This window comes from Felis catus, chromosome B2, assembly GCF_018350175.1.
Source record: "Felis catus isolate Fca126 chromosome B2, F.catus_Fca126_mat1.0, whole genome shotgun sequence".
NCBI classification, from domain to species: Eukaryota; Metazoa; Chordata; class Mammalia; order Carnivora; family Felidae; genus Felis; species Felis catus.
This window is the reverse complement of record NC_058372.1, coordinates 31,025,766-31,044,971: the sequence shown is the minus strand read 5'-3', so window position 1 is coordinate 31,044,971 and position 19,206 is coordinate 31,025,766. Positions and strand designations below refer to the sequence as shown.

The 19,206-nt window shown below is 36.1% G+C and overlaps 1 protein-coding gene across 34 annotated transcripts in view; it reads left to right on the top strand.

Moving 5' to 3' along the window:
* Positions 1-16,627, top strand: part of TSBP1 (testis expressed basic protein 1) — a 220,018-nt gene extending 203,391 nt beyond the window's left edge. For all 34 annotated transcript variants that reach the window (XM_045057354.1, XM_045057353.1, XM_045057351.1 and 31 more), the window contains one exon: positions 15,249-16,627. In XM_045057354.1, the coding sequence (XP_044913289.1) occupies positions 15,249-16,300 (1,052 nt within the window). In that variant the 3' untranslated portion in view covers positions 16,301-16,627. The remainder of the gene's footprint in view (positions 1-15,248) is intronic.
* Positions 16,628-19,206: the final 2,579 nt, after the last annotated feature.

The following is a 19,206-nucleotide window of genomic DNA, read 5'->3' as shown; positions in this document are numbered from 1 at the left end:
TTCTGAGGAACCTCCACACTGCTTTCCAGAGCGGCTGCACCAATTATTTTTAATTTTTCAAAAATGATTATTAGATCATTGACGCACATTATAAAATAATTTTTACTTTGTAAACTAACATTTTACAGTGCTCTCTTGACAAAGTTATTTTCTAAGAATGATATAAAATATAGAAACTATAATTTAAAATATGATTGAGGAGGAATTTTAAGATGGTGGAGAGGAGGAGTTAAGATGGTGAAGGAGTAGGGGAACCCTAAGCTTGCCTCCTCCCTCAAACACAGCTAAATAATTATCATATCATTCTGAACATGCAAGAAATCAATCTGAGGACTGAGAGAACAAAACTGTAAGTCTACAAATAGAAAAGCGACCACCTTCTGAAAGGTAGGAAGTGGGGAGAGTTGATTTGGGGGACATAAGAACTGCAGTTGAAGCGGAGGGGAGGGAGCCCTGCTTACAGAAGCTACCACAAGGTATTATAAGCAGCAGAGCACAAAATCTGATTTTAGAAGTTCACCACTACAGGGGCCATGCCTGGCTTAAAGGTGCTCTGGTAGAGAAAGGGTGGATACCCAGGAGCAGACAGCATGTTCTAAGGATTCTCTGGGTTGCAAGAAGAATGGGTGCCAACATGCTGCACTGTTTACAGGCATAGGAGCAGAGAATGCCTGGAGAGTACAGAGAGCCTAGGTGCCAGATTTTGGATACCCCTTTATCTCAAACTCTGAACTCCTGTGCAGTTGTGTATCTGCTTTCCTGGAACAGGCTGGCAAATAGCAAAAGTATAGGTAAACCCTCGCCCAAATGATCTACACAGGTTTGCACCATAGGAAGCCATAAAAGTTGGAGTTCAGAAATGCAGTCATGTGCCTGGGATAAAACAGGGGTAAGATGCCACCTGGAAGTGGATGGCTTGGACCCAGAAAGGGCAAACGCAAAGATCAGAGGAAAGCCAGGGACACAAGAGGCATGATTGCTTGCTCTTTTGTGAGAGCTTCCCAAAGAGTATCAGGCTCAAACTCTCCGCTCCTGGGAAAAGAATGCACAGCAAAACTATTTAGCACCCCTCCCATCATCAAGCACTGATCTCACTGAGCTAAATAACACCACCAATTGGAGACCCGAGCTACTTACACAAAGCCCCATGTCCCTGGACCCCATGGGTGCATCTGCACAAGGGCAAGTTCTCCTGAAAATCAATGTAAAAAATCCTCCCCCAGAAGACCAGCACAAACCCTTCTCATGCACTGTCTACTGATCATACAGTGCTGCAAAGTTTCAGCTCTAGGGGAAATAGGGTCTAGCATCTTTTTATCTTTTTTAAATTTTTTTAATTGTTTAAAATTTTCTTTTATTCCTTCTTATTTATATATATAAAGGTTATTCATTTATTTTGAGAGGCAGGGAGAGCAAGCAAGGAGGGGAAGAGAGAGAGGGAGAGAGAATCCTAAGCAGGCTCTATTCTTTTAGCGCAGAGCCTGACACAGAACTCAATCCCACCACCCATGAGTTCATGACCTGAGACAAAATTTAGCTTATTTTAATAATCAAACCAAACACACCTAGGATCTAGCTTTTTTTTTTTGGGGGGGGGGTCTGGACAAAATGGCAAGATGGAGGAATTTATCCCAAAAGAAAGAACTAAAAGTAGAAATAATGGCCAGGGATTTAATCAATGTGTATATATATATATATATATATATAAGCTATATATATATATATATATATATATATATATATAGCTTATATATATATATACATATATATATATACATATATATATATAAGCTTATAAATTCAAGTTCAGATAGCTTATATATATATATATATATATATATAGCTTATATATATATATATATATATATATAAGCTATCTGAACTTGAATTTAAAATAATAATTGTAGCGATACTATCTGGGCTTGAAAAAATAACATAGAAGACACTAAATAATCCATTACTGTAGACATAAAAGAAATCTGACTAAAATCTAGTCAGGCTGAAATTAAAAACGCTGTAATTGAGATGCAAACTTAAATGGATGCCATAACAACAAAGACGGATGAAGCAGTCGACCGAATTAGTGATGTAGAAGATAAAATTATGGAAAATAATGAAGCTGAAAAAAGGAGGAAACAAAGATAATGGATCATGAAGGCAGACTTAAGAAACTCAGCAACTTATTAAAATGGAATAATATTTGTACCATAGGAGTTCCAGAAGATGAAGAGAGAGGAAAAGGGGGAAGAAAGTTTATTTGAGCAAATTATAACTGAAAACGTCCCTAATCTGGGGAAGAACACACATCAAATCCAAGAAGCACAGAGAACTCACATTAACTTCAACAAAAGCAAGCCATCGTCAAGGCATATAATATTAATGAAATACACAGCCAAGGAAAGAATCCTGAAAGCAACAAGGAAAAATAAGTCTTTAACCTACAAAGGAAGACAGATCATGTTAGCAGCAGATATTTCCACAGAAACTTGGTAGGTCAAAAGGGCACTTCTGTGCTGAATGGGAAAAATATGCAACCAAGAATATTTTATCCAAGGCTGCCATTCAGAACAGAAGGAGAGATTTCCAGACAAACAAAAACTAAACTACTAAAAACTAACTACTAAACCAGTCCCACAAGAAATATTACAGGGAACTCTTAGAGTGAGGGACAAAAAAACCCAAAAGCAACAAAGACTATAAAGGAACAGAGAACATCCCAGAAACACCAAATTTACAGGTAACACAATGGCACTAAAGTCATATCTTTCAATAATCACCCTGAATGTCAATGGCCTAAATGATCCAATTAGAAGACATAGGGTATTAGAATGGATTTTAAAAAGCAAGATCCATGTATATACTGCCTACAAGGAACACATTTTATACTAAAGACATCTACAAATTGAAAGTGAGAGAATGGAGAACAATCTCTCATACTAAGGGACACCAAAAGGAAACTGGAGAAGTCATATTTATATCATACAAACTGGATTTTAAAACAAAGACTGTAATAAAAGATGAAGAAAGGCATTATTTCATAATGAATGGTTCTATCCATCAAGAAGATCTAACAGTTGTAAATATTTATGCCTCCAACATGAGAGCACCTAAATATATAAATCAATAACAAACTTAAAGAAACTCAATGATAATAATACAATAATAGGAGGGGACTTTAATACCCCACTTACAACAAAGGACAGGTCATCTAAGCAGAAAATCAGCAATGAAACAATGGCTTTGAATGGCACACTGGACTGGATGGACTTAACAGATATATTCAGAACATTATATCCTAAAGCAACAGAAAACACATTTTTTAGTGCATAGAGAACATTCTCCAGAATAGATCACATACTGGGTCACAAATCAGCCCTCAACAAGTGTAAAAAGATTGAGATAATACCATGCATATTTTCAGATCACAGTGCTATGAAACCTGAGGTCAACCACAGGAAAAATTTTGGAAAGACAACAAATACTTGAAGGTTAAAGAACATCCTACAAAAGTCACCTGAGTGGTGCAGTCAGCTAAGTGTCTGACTCATGCTTTTGGCTCAGGTCATGAGATCAAACCCCAAGTTGGACTCAGCATGGGCATGGAGCCTGCTGATGATTCTCTCTCTTTTTCTATCTGGCCCTCCCCCTGCTCATATTCTCTCTACTCTCTCTCTAAAAAGAAAAGAAAAAAAGAACATCCTACTAAAAATGAATTTGTTAACCAGAAATTAAAGAAGAAATAGAAAAAAATACATGGAAGCAAATGAAACTGAAAACACGATAGTCCAAAACCTTTGGAATACAGCAAACACAGTTATTATAGGGAAATATATTGGAACACAGGCCTACCTCAAGAAGAAAGAAAGTTCTCAAATATACAACCTAAACTTATACCTAAAGGAGCTAGAAAAGGAAGAGCAAATAAAGCCTAAAGCCAGCAGAAGAAAGTAAATAAAAACTAGAGCAGAAATAAATGATATAGAAACAAACAAACAAACAAAAAACCCAGTAGACTAGATCAAAGAAACTAAGAGCTGGTTCTTTGAAAGAATTCATAACATTGATAACCCCCTAGCCAAATTTATCAAAAAGAAAAGGGAAAGGACCCAAATAAAATCATGATGAAATAAGAGATATTATAACCAACACTAAAGTAATAAAATTATAAGAGAATACTATGAGAAATTATATGCCAACAAACTGGGAAACCTGGAAGAAATGGATAAATTCCTAGAAACTTACACACTACCAAAACTAAAACAGAAAAATATGGAAAATTTGAACAGACCATAACCAGCAAAAAACTGAATTAGTAATCAAAAATCTCCCAATAAACAAAAGTCCAGGGTCAGATGACTTCCCTGGGGAATTCTACCAAACATTTAAAGAGGGGTTAATACATATTCTTCTCAAACTGTTTCAAAAAATAGAAATGGAAGGAAAACTTCCAAACTCATTCTACAAGGCCAGGATTACCTTGATTCCAAATCAAAGACCCCACCAAAATGGAGAATTACAGGCCAATATCCCTGATTAACCTGGATGCAAAAATCCTCAAAAAGATACTAGCAAATCAAATTCAACAATTCATTAAAAGAATTATCCACCATGATCAAGTAGGATTTATTCCTGGGCTTCAGGTCTGGTTCAATATTTGCAAATCAATGAATGGGATAAAGCACACCAATAAAAGAAAGGATTAAGAACCACACAATCCTCTTAACAGATACAGAAAAATCTTTTAACAAATTATAGCATCAAATTTTGGTAAAAATCCTCAAGAAAGTAGGGATAGAAGGAACAAACCCCAACATCATAAAGGCCATATGCAAAAGACCCACAGCTAATAACCTCACTGGGGAAAAACTGAGAGCCTTTCCCCTAGGGTCAGGAATAAGACAAGAATGCCCATTCTCACCATACTACTTCATACGTCTTGGCCTCAGCAATCACACAATAAAAAGAAATAAGAGGCATCCAACTGACAAAGAAGAAGTCAAGCTTCCACTATTTGCAGAGGACATTATATTTTATGTAGAAAACCCAAAAAACTCCAATAAAAAACTGTTAGAGCTAATACATAAATTCAGCAAAGTTGCAGGATATGACATAAAAGTACAGAAATCTGTTGCAGTTCTATATACCAATAACCAATTAGCAAAAGAAGAAATCAAGGAATTGATTCCATTTGCAATTACACCAAAAACAACTAGATACCTGAGAATGAACCTAACCAAAGAGGTAAAAGATCCATACTCTGAGGAGCACCTGAGTGGCTCAGTCAGTTGAGTGCCCGGCTTTGGCTCAGGTCATGATCTCACAGCTTGTGAGTTCGAGCCCCACATCAGGCTCTGTGCTGACAGCTCAGAGCCTGGAGCCTGCTTCCGATTCTGTGTCTCCTTCTCTCTCTGCCCCTCCCCCAACATGTGCTCTGTCTCTCTGTCTAAATAAATAAAATGTAAAATAAATAAATGTAAAAAAAAATTAAAAAAAACAACAGATCCATACTCTGAAAAGTACAGAAAAAAATTGAAGAGAACATAAAGAAAAGGAAAAGCATTCCATGCTCAGGGATTGAAAGAACAAATACTGTTAAAATGTCTATACTACCTATAGGAATCTACACATTTAATGCAATCCCCATCAAAATATTACCAGCATTTTTCACAGAGCTAGAACAAACAATCCTAAAATTTGTATGGAAACACAAAAGACCCTGAATAGCCAAAGCAATCCAGAAAAATAAAAACAAAACTGGAAGCATCATAATTCTGGATTTCAATCTATAATATAAAGCTATAATCATTAAGACAGTATAGTACTCACACAAAAACAGACACATAGATCAATGAAACAGAATAAAGAACCCAGAAATGGGCCCACAGCTATATGGTTAACTAATCTTTGACAAAACATGAAAGAATATCCAATGGAAAAAAGAGTCTATTCAAAAAATGGTTTTGGGAAATCTGGCCAACAACATAGAGAAGAATTAAACTGTACCACTTTCTTACACAATATATAAAAATAAATTCAAAATGGATGGAAGACCTAAATGTGAGATAGGAAACTATCAAAATCTTAGAGGATAACACAGGCAGCAACCACTTTGACCTCAGCTGTAGCAACTTCTTACCAGACACGTAGTCAGAGGCAAAGGAATAAAGCAAAAACCAACTATTGGGACTTCACCAAAATAAAAAGATTCTCACAGAGAAGAAAATAATCACCAAAACTAAAAGGCAGCCTACAGAATGGGAGAATATATTTGTAAATGACATATCTACTAAAGGGTTAGTATCCAAACTCTATAAAAAACTTAGCAAACTCAACACCCAAAAAGTGAATAATCCACTTAAGGAATTGTTAGAAACCAGGGAGGAGCCAAGATGGCAGAATAGCAATGAAGTTTTGTTTGTTTTTTGTTTTGTTTTGTTTTTGTTTTTTGCATCTCACATCCATGAAATACAGCCAGATCAACACTAAACCATCCTGTACACCTAGAAAACTGATTTGAGGATTAACACAACAATATGCACAACCTGAACCACAGAACTCAGCAGGTATGCAGTGCAAAGAGGTGAACTGGGAGAGAGACAAGCTGCGGAGAGCAGGGAACTGTTTTTGCTTGCGGAGAGAGGAAGGAGATAGGGGGAGAATTTGGGGAAAGCACCCCCCGAAAAGCAGCTGGAAAGAAAAGTGGAAATGTGGAAACAGCCACAGGGACTGAACTAAAAAGGGAGAAAGGAGAGGGTTTAAATTCCATCAAGACTCTATAAACAGGGGGGAGAACAGCATCTGAAACTCTGCAACTCAATACCTGGCAGTGTTCTGGTGGGAAGGGTGAATCCCCAGGAGCAGAGTAGGGTCTAGAAAGTTCTCAGGCCATATGGGGAGAAGAAGTTCCAGTGCTGGAAAGACATTTGGTAGAGGTTGTGAGGCCACCCAGTCCCAGGTGATCCCAGAGAACAACCACGTTTGCTGGTGCTGGAACAAGTTCATTAAAGGTGAAGCTTGGTGCCAGATGTGTGTTGTGATTTTCCATTTGTAATTTTTTCAAATTCTATTTTACTTCCATCATTTCATTTTATTCCACTTCATTGTATTCATTTTCTCAACTTTTCAAATGTTTTTCTATTTTCTTTTTCCCTTTTTCCCTAATCTATCAAGCTCCTTTCAGTCACCACCAAAACACACCTAGAATCTACCATCATTTATTTGATTTGTATGTGTGTGTGTTGTTTTTAATTTTTTAATTTTAATTTTTTTTCTCATCAATTCCTTTTCTCCCTTCAAAATGATGAAATGAAGAAATTCACCCCAAAAGAAAGAGCAGAAAGAAACAGCCATGGACTTAATAAACACAGATACAAGTGAGATGTCCGAACCAGAATTTTAGAATCACCATAATAAGAATACCAGTGGGAGTCGAAAATAGATTAGAATCCCTCTCTGCAGAGATAGAAGTGAAAACTAGTCAGGATGAAATAAAAAATGCTATAACTGAGCTGCAAGCTCGAATGGATGTCACGGCAGCAAAGATGGATGAGGCAGAACAGTGAATCAGCAATATAGAGGGCAAACTTATGGAGAATAATGAAGCAGAAAAAAAAGGGAGACTAAGGCAAAAGAGCACAATTTAAGAATTCGAGAACTCAGTGGCTCATTAAAAAGGAACATTAGACTCAAAGGGGTCCCAGAAGATGAAAACAGAGAAAAAGTGGTAGAAGAGTTATGTGAGCAAATCATAGTGGAAAACTTTCCTAACCTGGGGAAAATCCAGGAAGCACAGTGACTCCCATAAGATTCAACAAAACCGACCATCAACAAGGCATATTATAGTCAAATTCACAAAATACTCAGGCAAGGAAAGAATCATGAAAGCAGCAAGGGAAAAAAAAGCCCTTAACCTATAAAGGAAGAGAGATCAGGTTAGCAGCAGACCTATCCACCGAAACTTGGCAAGTCAGAGGAGTGGCAGGATATATTCAATGTGCTGCATCAGAAAAATATGTAGACAAGAATTCTTTAGCCAGCAAGGTTGTCATTCAAAATAGGAGAGATAAAAAAAAAGTTTCTCAGACAAAAAAAAATTAAAGGAATTCGTGACTACTAAACCCTCCTTGCAAGATATTTTAAGGGGTACTCTCTGAGGGGAGAAAAGATGAAGAAAAAAAAAGACCAAGAGCAACAAAGACTAGAAAGGACCAGAGAGCACCACCAGAAACTCCAACTGTACAACAAACATAATGGCAATAAACTCATGGCTTTCAGTACTCAGTCTAAATGTCAATGGACTCAATGCTCCAATCAAAAGACATAGGCTAACAGAAAGGATAAGAAAACAAGATCCATCTATATGCTGTTTACAAGAGACACACTTCAGACCTAAAGACACCTTCAGATTGAAAGTAAGGGGATGGAGAACCATCTATCATGCTAATGGTTAACAAAAGAAAGCCAGAGTAGCCATACTTATATCAGACAAGCTAGACTTCAAAATAAAGACTGTAACAAGAGATGAAGAAGGGCATTACATCATAATTAATGGGTCTAACCACCAACAAGACTTAACAATTGTAAACATTTATGCTCCAAATAAGAAAGCACCCAAATACATAAGTCAATTAATCACAAACATAAACTCATTGATAATAATACCATAATAGTAGGGGACTTCAACACCCACTTACAGCAATGGACACATCATCTAAACAAAATATCAACAAAGGAAACAATGGCTTTGAAGGACACACTGGACCAGATGGACTTCACAGATATATTCAGAACATTTCATCCTAAAGTTGTGGAATATACATTCTTCTCCAGTGCACAGGGAACATTCTCCAGAATAGATCACATACTGGAACACAAAGCAGACTTCAACAAGTACAAAAAGATCAAGATCATACCATGCATATTCTCAGACCACAACACTATGAAACTCAAAATCAACCACAAGAAAATTTGGAAACATAGAAAATACTTGGAGACTAAAGAACATCCTACTAAAGAAGGAATGGGCTAACCAAGAAGTTAAAGAGGAAATTAAAAAGTATATGGAAGCCAATGAAAATGATAACATCACAGCCAAAAACCTCTGGGACTCAGCAAAGGTGGTCATAGGAGGGAAGTATATAGCAATCCAGGCCTTCGTAAAAAAGAAAGAAAGGTCTCAGATACACAACCTAACCATACACCTTGAAGAGCTGGAAAAAGAACAGCAAATAAAAGCCAAAACAAGCAGAAGGCAGGAAATAATATAGATTATAGCAGAAATAAGCTATCAAAACAAAAAAAAAAAAACACAAGAAACAGTAGAACAGATCAGTGAAACCAGAAGGTGGTTCTTTGAAAGAATTAACAAAATTGGTAAACCACTAGCCAGTTTGATCAAAAAGAAAAAGGAAAGAACCCAAATAAATAAAATCAAGAATGAAAGAGGAGAGATCACAACCAACACAGCAGAAATAAAAACAATAATAAAAGAATATTATGAGCAACTATATGCCAATAAAATGGGCAATATGGAAGAAATGGACAATTCCTAGAAACATTTACACTACCAAAACTGAAACAGGAAGAAATAGAAAATTTGAACAGACCCATAACCAGGAAAGAAATTGAATTAGTAATCAAAATTCTTTCCAAAAAAAAGTCCAGGGCCAGATGGCATTCCAGGGGAATTCTACCAAACATTTAAGGAATAGTTGGGACTCCTGGGTGGCTCAGTCGGTTGAGCGTCTGACTTCAGCTTAGGTCATGATCTCACGGTCTGTGAGTTTGAGTCCAGCGTTGGGCTCTGTGCTGACAGCTCAGAGCCTGGAGCCTGCTTTGGATTCTGTCTCCCTCTCTCTTTGCCCCTCCCCTGCTCATGCTCTGTCTCTCTCTGTCAAAAATAAACATTAAAAAATATTTTAAAAAAAGAAGAGCTAACACCTATTCTCTTGAAACTGTTCCAAAAAAATAGAAATGGAAGGAAAACTTCCAAACTCTTTCTATGAAGCCACCATTACCTTGATTCCAAAACCAGAGACCCCACTAAAAAGGAGAATTAACGACCAACTTCTCTGATGAACATGGATGCAAAAATCCTCAACAAGATATTAACCAACAGGATCCAACAATACATTAAAAAAATTATTCACCATGACCAAGTGGGATTTACACCTAGGATGCAGCACTGGTTCAATATCTGCAAAACAATTACTGTGATTCATCACATCAATAAAAGAAAGGAAAAGAGCCACATGATCCTCTCAATGGATGCAGAGAAAGCATATGAAAAAATACTTTCTTGATAAAACCCCTCAAGAAAGTAGGGATAGAAGGATCATACCTCGAGATCATAAAAGCCATATATGAAAGACTCAACACTAATATCATCCTCAGTGGGGAAAAACTGAGAGCTTTTCCCCTAAGGTCAGGAACAAGACAGGGATGTCCACTCTCGCCACTGTTATTCAACATAGTATTGGAAGCCTTAGCCTCTGCAATGAGACAACACAAAGAAATAAAAGGCATTCAAATTGGCCAGGGGGAGGTCAAACTTTCACTCTTCTCAGATGACATGATACTCTATATGGAAAACCCAAAAGATTCCATCAAAAAACTGCTAGAATTGATTCATAAATTCAGCAAAGTTGCAGGATATAAAATCAATGCACAGAAATCGGTTGCATTCGTATACACCACCAATGAAGTGACGGAAAGAGAAATCAAGGAATCCATCCCATTTACATTTGCACAAAAAAAACATAAACTACCTAGGAATAAACCTAACCAAAGAGGTGAAAAATCTATACACTGAAAACTATAGAAATCTTATGAAAGAAATTGAAGAAGACACAAAAAATTGGAAAAAGATTCCATGCTCCTGGATAGGAAGGACAAATATTGTTGCAATGTCAATAGTACCCAAAGCAATCTACATATTCAATGCAATCCCTATCAAAATAACACCAGCATTCTTCACAGAGCTAGAACAAATAATCCTAAAATGTGTATGGAAGCTGAAAAGACCCCGAATAGCCAAAGCGATCTTGAAAAAGAAAACCAAAGCTGGAGGCATCACAATCCCAGACTTCAAGCTGTTACAAAGCTGTAAGCATCAACACAGTATGGTATTGGCACAGGAATAGACACTCATATCAATGGAACAGAATAGAGAGCCCATAAATGGACCCACAAACGTATGGCCAACTAATCTTTGACAAAGCAGAAAAGAATACCCAATGGAATAAAGACAGTCTCTTCAGTAAGTTTTCCTGGGAAAACTGGACAGTGACATGCAGAAAAATGAACCTGGACCACTTTCTTACACCATATACAAAAATAAAGTCAAGGGGCGCCTGGGTGGCGCAGTCGGTTAAGCGTCCGACTTCAGCCAGGTCACGATCTCGCGGTCCGTGAGTTCGAGCCCCGCGGCGGGCTCTGGGCTGATGGCTCAGAGCCTGGAGCCTGTTTCCGATTCTGTGTCTCCCTCTCTCTCTGCCCCTCCCCCGTTCATGCTCTGTCTCTCTCTGTCCCAAAAATAAACGTTGAAAATAAATAAATAAATAAATAAATAAATAAATAAATAAATAAAATCAAAATGGATGAAAGACCTGAACGTGACAGGAAACCATCAAAATCCTCAAGGAGAAAGCAGGCAAAAACCTCTTTGACCTTGGCCACAGCAATTTCTTACTCAACACGTTTCTGGAGGCAGGGAAACAAAAACAAAAATGAGCTACTGGGACCTCATCAAGATAAAAAACTTCTGAACAGCAAGGGAAACAATCAGCAAAACTAAAAGGCAACCGTATTATGGGAGAAGATATTTGCAAATGACATATCAGATAAAGGGTTAGTATCTGAAATCTATAAAGAACTTATAAAACTCAACACCCAAAAACCAAACAATCCAGTGAAGAAATGGGCAAAAGACATGAATAGATGTCTTCTTCTCCAAAGAAGACATCCAGATGACCAACCGACACGTGAAAAAACACGCAACATCACTCAACATCAGGGAAATACAAATCAAACCACCATGAGATACCACCTCACACCTGTCAGAATGGCTAACTTTAACTTAGGCAACAACATGTTGGCAAGGATGCAGAGAAAGAGGATCTCTTTTGCACTGCTGGTGGGAATGCAAACTGGTGCAGCCACTCTGGAAAACAGTATGAAAGTTCCTCCAAAAATTAAAACAAGAACTACCCTATGACCCTTCAATTGCACTACTTGGTATTTATCCAAGGGGTACAGGTGTGCTGTTTCAAAGGGGCACACGCACCCCAACTGCTGTTTATAGCAGCACTATCAAAAATAGCCAAATTATAGAAAGACCCCAAATGCCCATCAACAGATGAATGGATAAAGAAGATGTGGTATATATAAACAATGGAGTATTACTCAGCAATCAGAAAGAATGAAATCTTGCCATTTGCAACTATATGGATTGAACTAGAGGGTATTATGCTAAGTGAAATTAACCAGTCAGAGAAAGACAAGTATCATATGACTTCACTCTTATGAGGACTTTAAAATACAAAACATATGAACATAAGATAAGGGAAGCAAAAATAATATAAAAACAGGGAGGGGAGCAAAAACATATGAGACTCTTAAATATAGAGAACAAACAGAGGTTGCTGGAGGGGTTGTGGGAGGGGGGATGGGCTAAATGGGTAGGAGGCATTAAGGAATCTACTCCTGAAATCATTGTTGCACTATATGCTAATTAACTTTGATGTCAATTAAAAAAATAAATTAAATTAAATTTTTAAAGAAGAAAAAAAGAAATGGTTAGAAATCATGAATAGACAAAATAAATAAATACTAAAAATTATAAATAGTGTAAACATAATAATGTTATATAACAATATAATATTACAAATATAAATATAATTGTATAAAAATTTATTCATTATTAATATTTAATATAATTTACATGATAAATATAATATATAAATATTATAGCCTCAGTATATAATGATCTCTGGGGAATAAAAGAAATAAAGCAAAAGGTACAGGAAATATATCAAACAATGAATGCTAAAAATCCAAAATTAGGGGCGCCTGGGTGGCTCAGTCGGTTAAGCATCCAACTTTGGCTCAGGGCATGATGTTACGGTTTGTGAGTTCGAGACCCACATCGGGCTCTGTGCTGACAGCTCGGAGCCTGGAGCCTGCTTCGGATTCTGTATCTCTTCTCTCTGCCCCTTCCATGCTCATGCTCTGTCTCTCTCTGTCTCTCAACAATAAATAAACATTAAAAAAAATTTTTTTAAATCCAAAAATACTAGTTAATCAAAGAAATACAAATAAATAAGAGCTTTTTAAAGAAGCTATTCGTGAAAGATTGGAAAGATTTACAAAGCATAATGTTTTGGGGGGGTTGGTTGTATTTATATTTCTGACAATATGTTTCAAAATACAAAATGTGCATGTACTTTGACTAACATATTTACAGATTTTTTTCTCAAAAAAAAAAGAACAATTTTTCAAAGGTATATGTATTCGATGGCTTATCGCATCATTTTTACAATAAAGTTTGCAAATAATATTCATCAATAGGACATTGGCTTAAAATTATGAGTTTATATAAATGAAATATTACTCAAACTTTTAAATGATTATACCAATCAATATTGTGGACACAGAACCCTGAAATGTTTTTAAGTTAAAAGACCACTGTATTATGTTTGACAGAATTTCTTCTTGTGTTGTGAGTTGTTAACCTCAAATATATTTGTTGTGTATTATTTTAGCAATTTTAAAAACTCATCGATGTGCTTTTTCTCACATTGTCCTTGCATAACTCTATGAGGTAAACAAGGCCAGTATTCTTAACTCCATTGTACATACGAAAAAGTTGAAATACAAAAAGATTAAAAGTGTCTGGCAAAGGCCACATAATAAGTAATAGAACTCAAATATTTTTAAACTCGTCCAATGATTGCTCTGTTATCCTGAATCCAGTCTAACAAGCCTTCTCAAAACAACAGGCCTATTCCACAATTCCCACATTCCATCCAGGTTGGAAGCCCTGTTGAAAATGTCTTTCATAATATCCTCCCTCATCTCTTTACCCTCAACATCACCTGTCCAGTTTCATAAATTACATCGTTGATTCCCAAAACTTTTAAGCTGCTGTGTGTTCCAGCTCCCCAAGTGTTAATTTTCCTTTACTAATAGAATAGATAGTGGGGGAAATGTGGATGGGGGTTGCCCAATACAGATAATGCAACACCCAAACTCAAAACATCCACCTAGACTACAGCCAAAGAGAAGAGCCAATTAAAGAGTACATACACTGGTGGGCAGAAACAACTGAATAAATCTGTGTGTCCAGTGACAAATATCTGGTACTCTTACCAAGGGCTACCACTATGATGCATAACATATGGGCTCTCATTAAACTCTTGACCCATTCCCAATTTGGGGAGACTCCTAACTCTCATTACTTGCTTAAATTATATTATCTATCATATTTTGGTAACTACTTGTCCTATTTGCTCTAGATTAAATATGGAAAGATGCATTGAAACTTAATATAGACAAACACTCAAAATCAATTAAAAGATAAGTTAATAATGAAATGATTAACCAAAGGAATCTGGACTTCAATAAAACAAGTTATCGTGCTCTATTTTTCCTTTCTATAAAAATATTAATTTTAGCTTGCTATGGATCACACAGCAATAAATATTCCTTTTCTTGACACAGGTACTACAAGAACCAACTGTTTTGCCACCTTAAGTAATGCTACTATCTCTAAATCACTTTTAAAGCAGAGTTCCTGAAAACATATGAGATAGCTAAGGAAAGTTCCAGCCTCATTGTCTCTCAAATTGCTGGCTTAGTAATTCTCTTTATCACTCAAAGGGAGGTGGAGCTTCCTTAAGGAATCATATAAATATTATATAATAATATAAATTTTCTCAGAAACAGTTTTTCTTTTCAGCATACATCTCTAATCATACACTCTAGTCATGTTCTATTGAGGAATTTCCAATTCCTTTGTGTTGTATTTTTCCTTTTCTTGGTTTAATTCCTGAAAAGTCTGTATTCTAAGAACCTCTTTCCTGATCCTTTGTATGTGTATCCTTCACAAATTTTATATTATTGGGAGAACAAATTTATTGTCTCAACCTTAAAACAAAGTAGAAGTGTTTGATAGCAAAAAATGTCAATAGAGAAAAACTAAGATATGAATGAATTATGCACTTTTATTATATTATCTGTTATATTTTCAGGTAATTTGAAAGAAGATTCAAAATCAGAAGTAAAAAGTGGCACTAGAGAAGCAAGGAATATGACCCCAAAACAGGATATTTATTTGATAATTCAGGGAGTCCCTTTACAAAATAGCCAGAGTGGTCCTAAATGGCAGCAGAAGCGAGGAGTAAGTAGCCTTGAGAAGACCTATGAAAAGAGACAAAAACAGAAAACTGGAGTGAAAGTTGAAGAGCTTCCTAAGAAAACTCAGAGTAAAGAAGAGAGAAGAGAAACAAAGGACAAAAGAAAAGATACTAAGAAGGGCATGAATAAGGAAAAAGAAATAGATAAGGTCCAATCAATGGAAGGAGGTGGTGAAAAATATAAAGGTGAAGAAGAAAGGATGAACATGGAAAAGAAGGGAGATGAGGACAAGGAGGATGAAGACAAGAAGGGAGATGAAGGCAAGAAGGAAGACAAGGACTTAAAGGAGAAAAAATACAAGGAAGAGGAAAAAAACAAAAAGAACTATAAGAAAGGATATGAGGACCAGATAGAGGACAAGGACAAGGAGGGAGTGGAAGACAAGACAGAGGACAGGGAGAAGAAGGGAGATGAGAACATAGAGCAAGGTGAGAATGAGGACAAGGAGAGAGATGGAGACAAGATAGGGGACATGGGCAATAATGGATATGAAGACAAGATAGAGGATAGGGACAAGAGAGATGAAGACCAGACAGAGGACAAGTACAAGGAGGGAAATGAGGACAAGACAGAGGATATGGGCAATATTGGAGATAAAGACATGACAGATGATAGGGACAAGAAGGGAAATGGGGACATAAGGGAAGGTGAGAATGAGGACAAGGAAGAAGAGGAAAACAAGACAGAGGACAAGGACGAGGGAGATCCAGACAAGACAGAGGACAAGTCCAAGGAGGAAGAGGAAGACAAGACAGAGGATATAAAAGGAGATTCTATGAAAAAAAAAAGGACAAAAAAAAAAGTGGGTAAAGAGGACAAGAAGAACATAGACCCAAAAGAAGGTTATGGAAAGAAAATGGGCAGTAAAAAAAAAAGATCACACTAAAGAAAAAATAACACTAGATTTCATAAACTAAAAAAACAGAATTGAATAATTTTGCTCTAACACATAAACTTCAAAACTAGCTCCCAGTCTTCTATGATGTAGGTTAGAATGATACACTCCTTACATTCTCTTTAGTCACAAATTTTCTGCTCCTTTGCTTGTAATCTGGAAGAAGATCTTTCAGAGATTGCTTCTATTTACATCTCTGTCTCAAACTTCAGTTTCCAAACACAAGTTTTCAAAATGTATGTTCATTATGAACCATTGCTGGGAAAATACAATTAAGTAAAAATTAATTAAAACTCTGATTAAAGCAATGTAGAGTTATTTTTCTCAAAGAAGTGTGGTATTTCCCTGTCTAACCAAATAGCTATTTACTTGGCCCCTACTAAGTTCAATATCCATAAAGGCATGCAAAAATATCTTTATCAAGTAGATAAATAAGAACATTAAAAACATTTAAAATATATAAATATTTTTAAAATGATTCAGAGCAGTAAATACAATAAGAAAGAATTCAGAAGAGGAAAATCCCTTTGGATAGGGATAATACATGAAAGATTTTCACAGGCAGTGAATTTGAGCTAGGCATCAAAAGAAGATGGATAGGGTTTGTATGTCGTTTGAGGCCCCTGTATTAGTAACTCCATTACTAGAGTATAAACTCCTTGAAGGAAGATCTATATCTTACCATGCTCTCCACCCTCAGTGCTTACCACAATGTTTACTAAATTGAATTGACTGGGAAAGGAAGTGAGAGAAAAAAAGTAAAAGTTTAGAATATGGAAAGTCTATTTTAAAGGCAGAGAGTAGAGCAGAGAATCTGTGTGCAATAAATTTTCCCAAGGAAAAAGACACAAAGGGAGATGAGGACCCTGCTGATGTAGATGATTTCAGCTGTCCCCGAGTAATCATTTTAATATTAATATTTAATATTTACTTTTATGTGAATTAACAAATGTATATCCAACCCATCAAACCCATGATTTTTGGAATTACAAATTAAGATGAGATTAAGTTAAAAGGTGAGTCAATTAAAAAATTTTTAAGTAAAAATATTAGCATAGTAAAAACTATGACAAATGGGGGGGTGGTATAAAACTGAGGGTATTAAAAGAAAACAGGATGGGAATAAGAAACTACAGTTCTAGGGGGACTTGAGCTTTTATTTCATTATTTGATAGGCAAGGTATAAGCTGAGCTGTCTTTCAGAAAGAGTAATCTGGTGGGTTAGACAACAGAAAGGAGACTCAGAGATCAGCTAGAAGACTATTGTAGTAATACAGCCAGAAAAAGGCAACAACCTAACTCATTTGGAGGCAATAAGAATAAAATGAAAGGAACAGATGTGAGAACATTTCAAAAGAGAAATGAACTGACTTGGACGACAAACTGAATATATGTGACATGGAGAAACTCAAGATGACTCCAATTTGGTATTTGATAACTGATAACATGAAAACACCAATCACAGAAGGGAAATCCACAGGGAGAAAGATAATAAATTGTTCAGTTTGAAGAGAGATGTCATTATAGATACAAGCTAGATCTCAGAAGGGAAGAGAGAACCACTTAAGAGTACAGATTAAAGGGTCATTTCTAAGGAAGAGATATTCAAATAATGAGGATTAAATCAAATCTCCAGAAGGGAGACTATAATCCTAGATACTTGTGCTTTGTTGAAACTTAGGAAAAAAAGCTCTCTCTCACTCTCTCTCTCTCTCTCTCTCTCTCAAAAATAAACATTAAAAAAATTTTTTTAATGTAGTACCTGTGAAGTGCTACAAAGTGAAGTGAAATAAAATGAGGTCTACTTATACTAACATTGAACTATTTCTTAGGCAGTTACTGCCATTTCATTTGCTGTCAATTTGCTCCTATTTGTTATCCATCATGCTCCTAAAATATCTCCAAGGGCTTACTTGCAATTGTTTTAGACCTCCTTCAAGTTTTTATTCTTTTTGTTCTTACCTGCTATGTATTTCTCAGAATCTTTGTTCTATTTTTGAGAAAGAGAGAGACAGAGCATGAGTGGGGGAGGGGCAGAGAGAGAGGAGACACAGAATCCAAAGCAGGCTTCAACCTCTGAGCTGTCAGCACAGAGCCTGATGTGGGGTTCAAAACCATGAACCATGAGATCATGACCTGAGCCAAAGTCAGACGCTTAACCGACTGAGACACCCAGGTGCCCCAAGAAAGTGATTTCTTGAGATAGAATCTATTCCTGGTGAAGATGCTATTGTTGCATTGACAAAGGCTTGAGAATATTACATAAATTTAGTTGATAAAGCAGCAGCAGGGTTTAAGAGGATTGACTCCAATTCTGAAAGAAATTATTTTATGAGTAAAATGCTATCAAACAGCATCACATGCTACAGACAAATTACTCATGAAAGAGTGAATTTATACAGCCAAACTTATTGTTGTCTTATTTTAAGAAATTGCTAAACCCATTCCAAACTTTAACAACCACCACCCTGATCAATCAGTGACCATCAATATTGAAGTAACCTTCTCCACCAGCAAAAAGATTGTGACTCGCTGAAAGCTTAGATGATGGTTAAAAAGTATTTTTAAAGTATTACATTGGTTTTTTAGGTATAATACTTCTGTATATTTAATAAACTATGGAATAGTATAAACAGCTTTTATGTGCACTTGGAAACCAAAAAATTCTTTTGACTAGCTTTATTGTAATATTTGTTTTATTGTGGTGGCATTGAACCAAAGCCACAAGATCTCTTAGAGATGCCTGTACCTCCCAAGTTGAGAGCCACTGATAAAGAACAACAACAACAAAAATGATTTCTATTAAATGTTAACGGTTATCTTCTTTACAATGAGATAACTTTACAATGAGATAATAGTTTTTAACTATTTTTCTTTTTTTTTTTGCACTTACCATA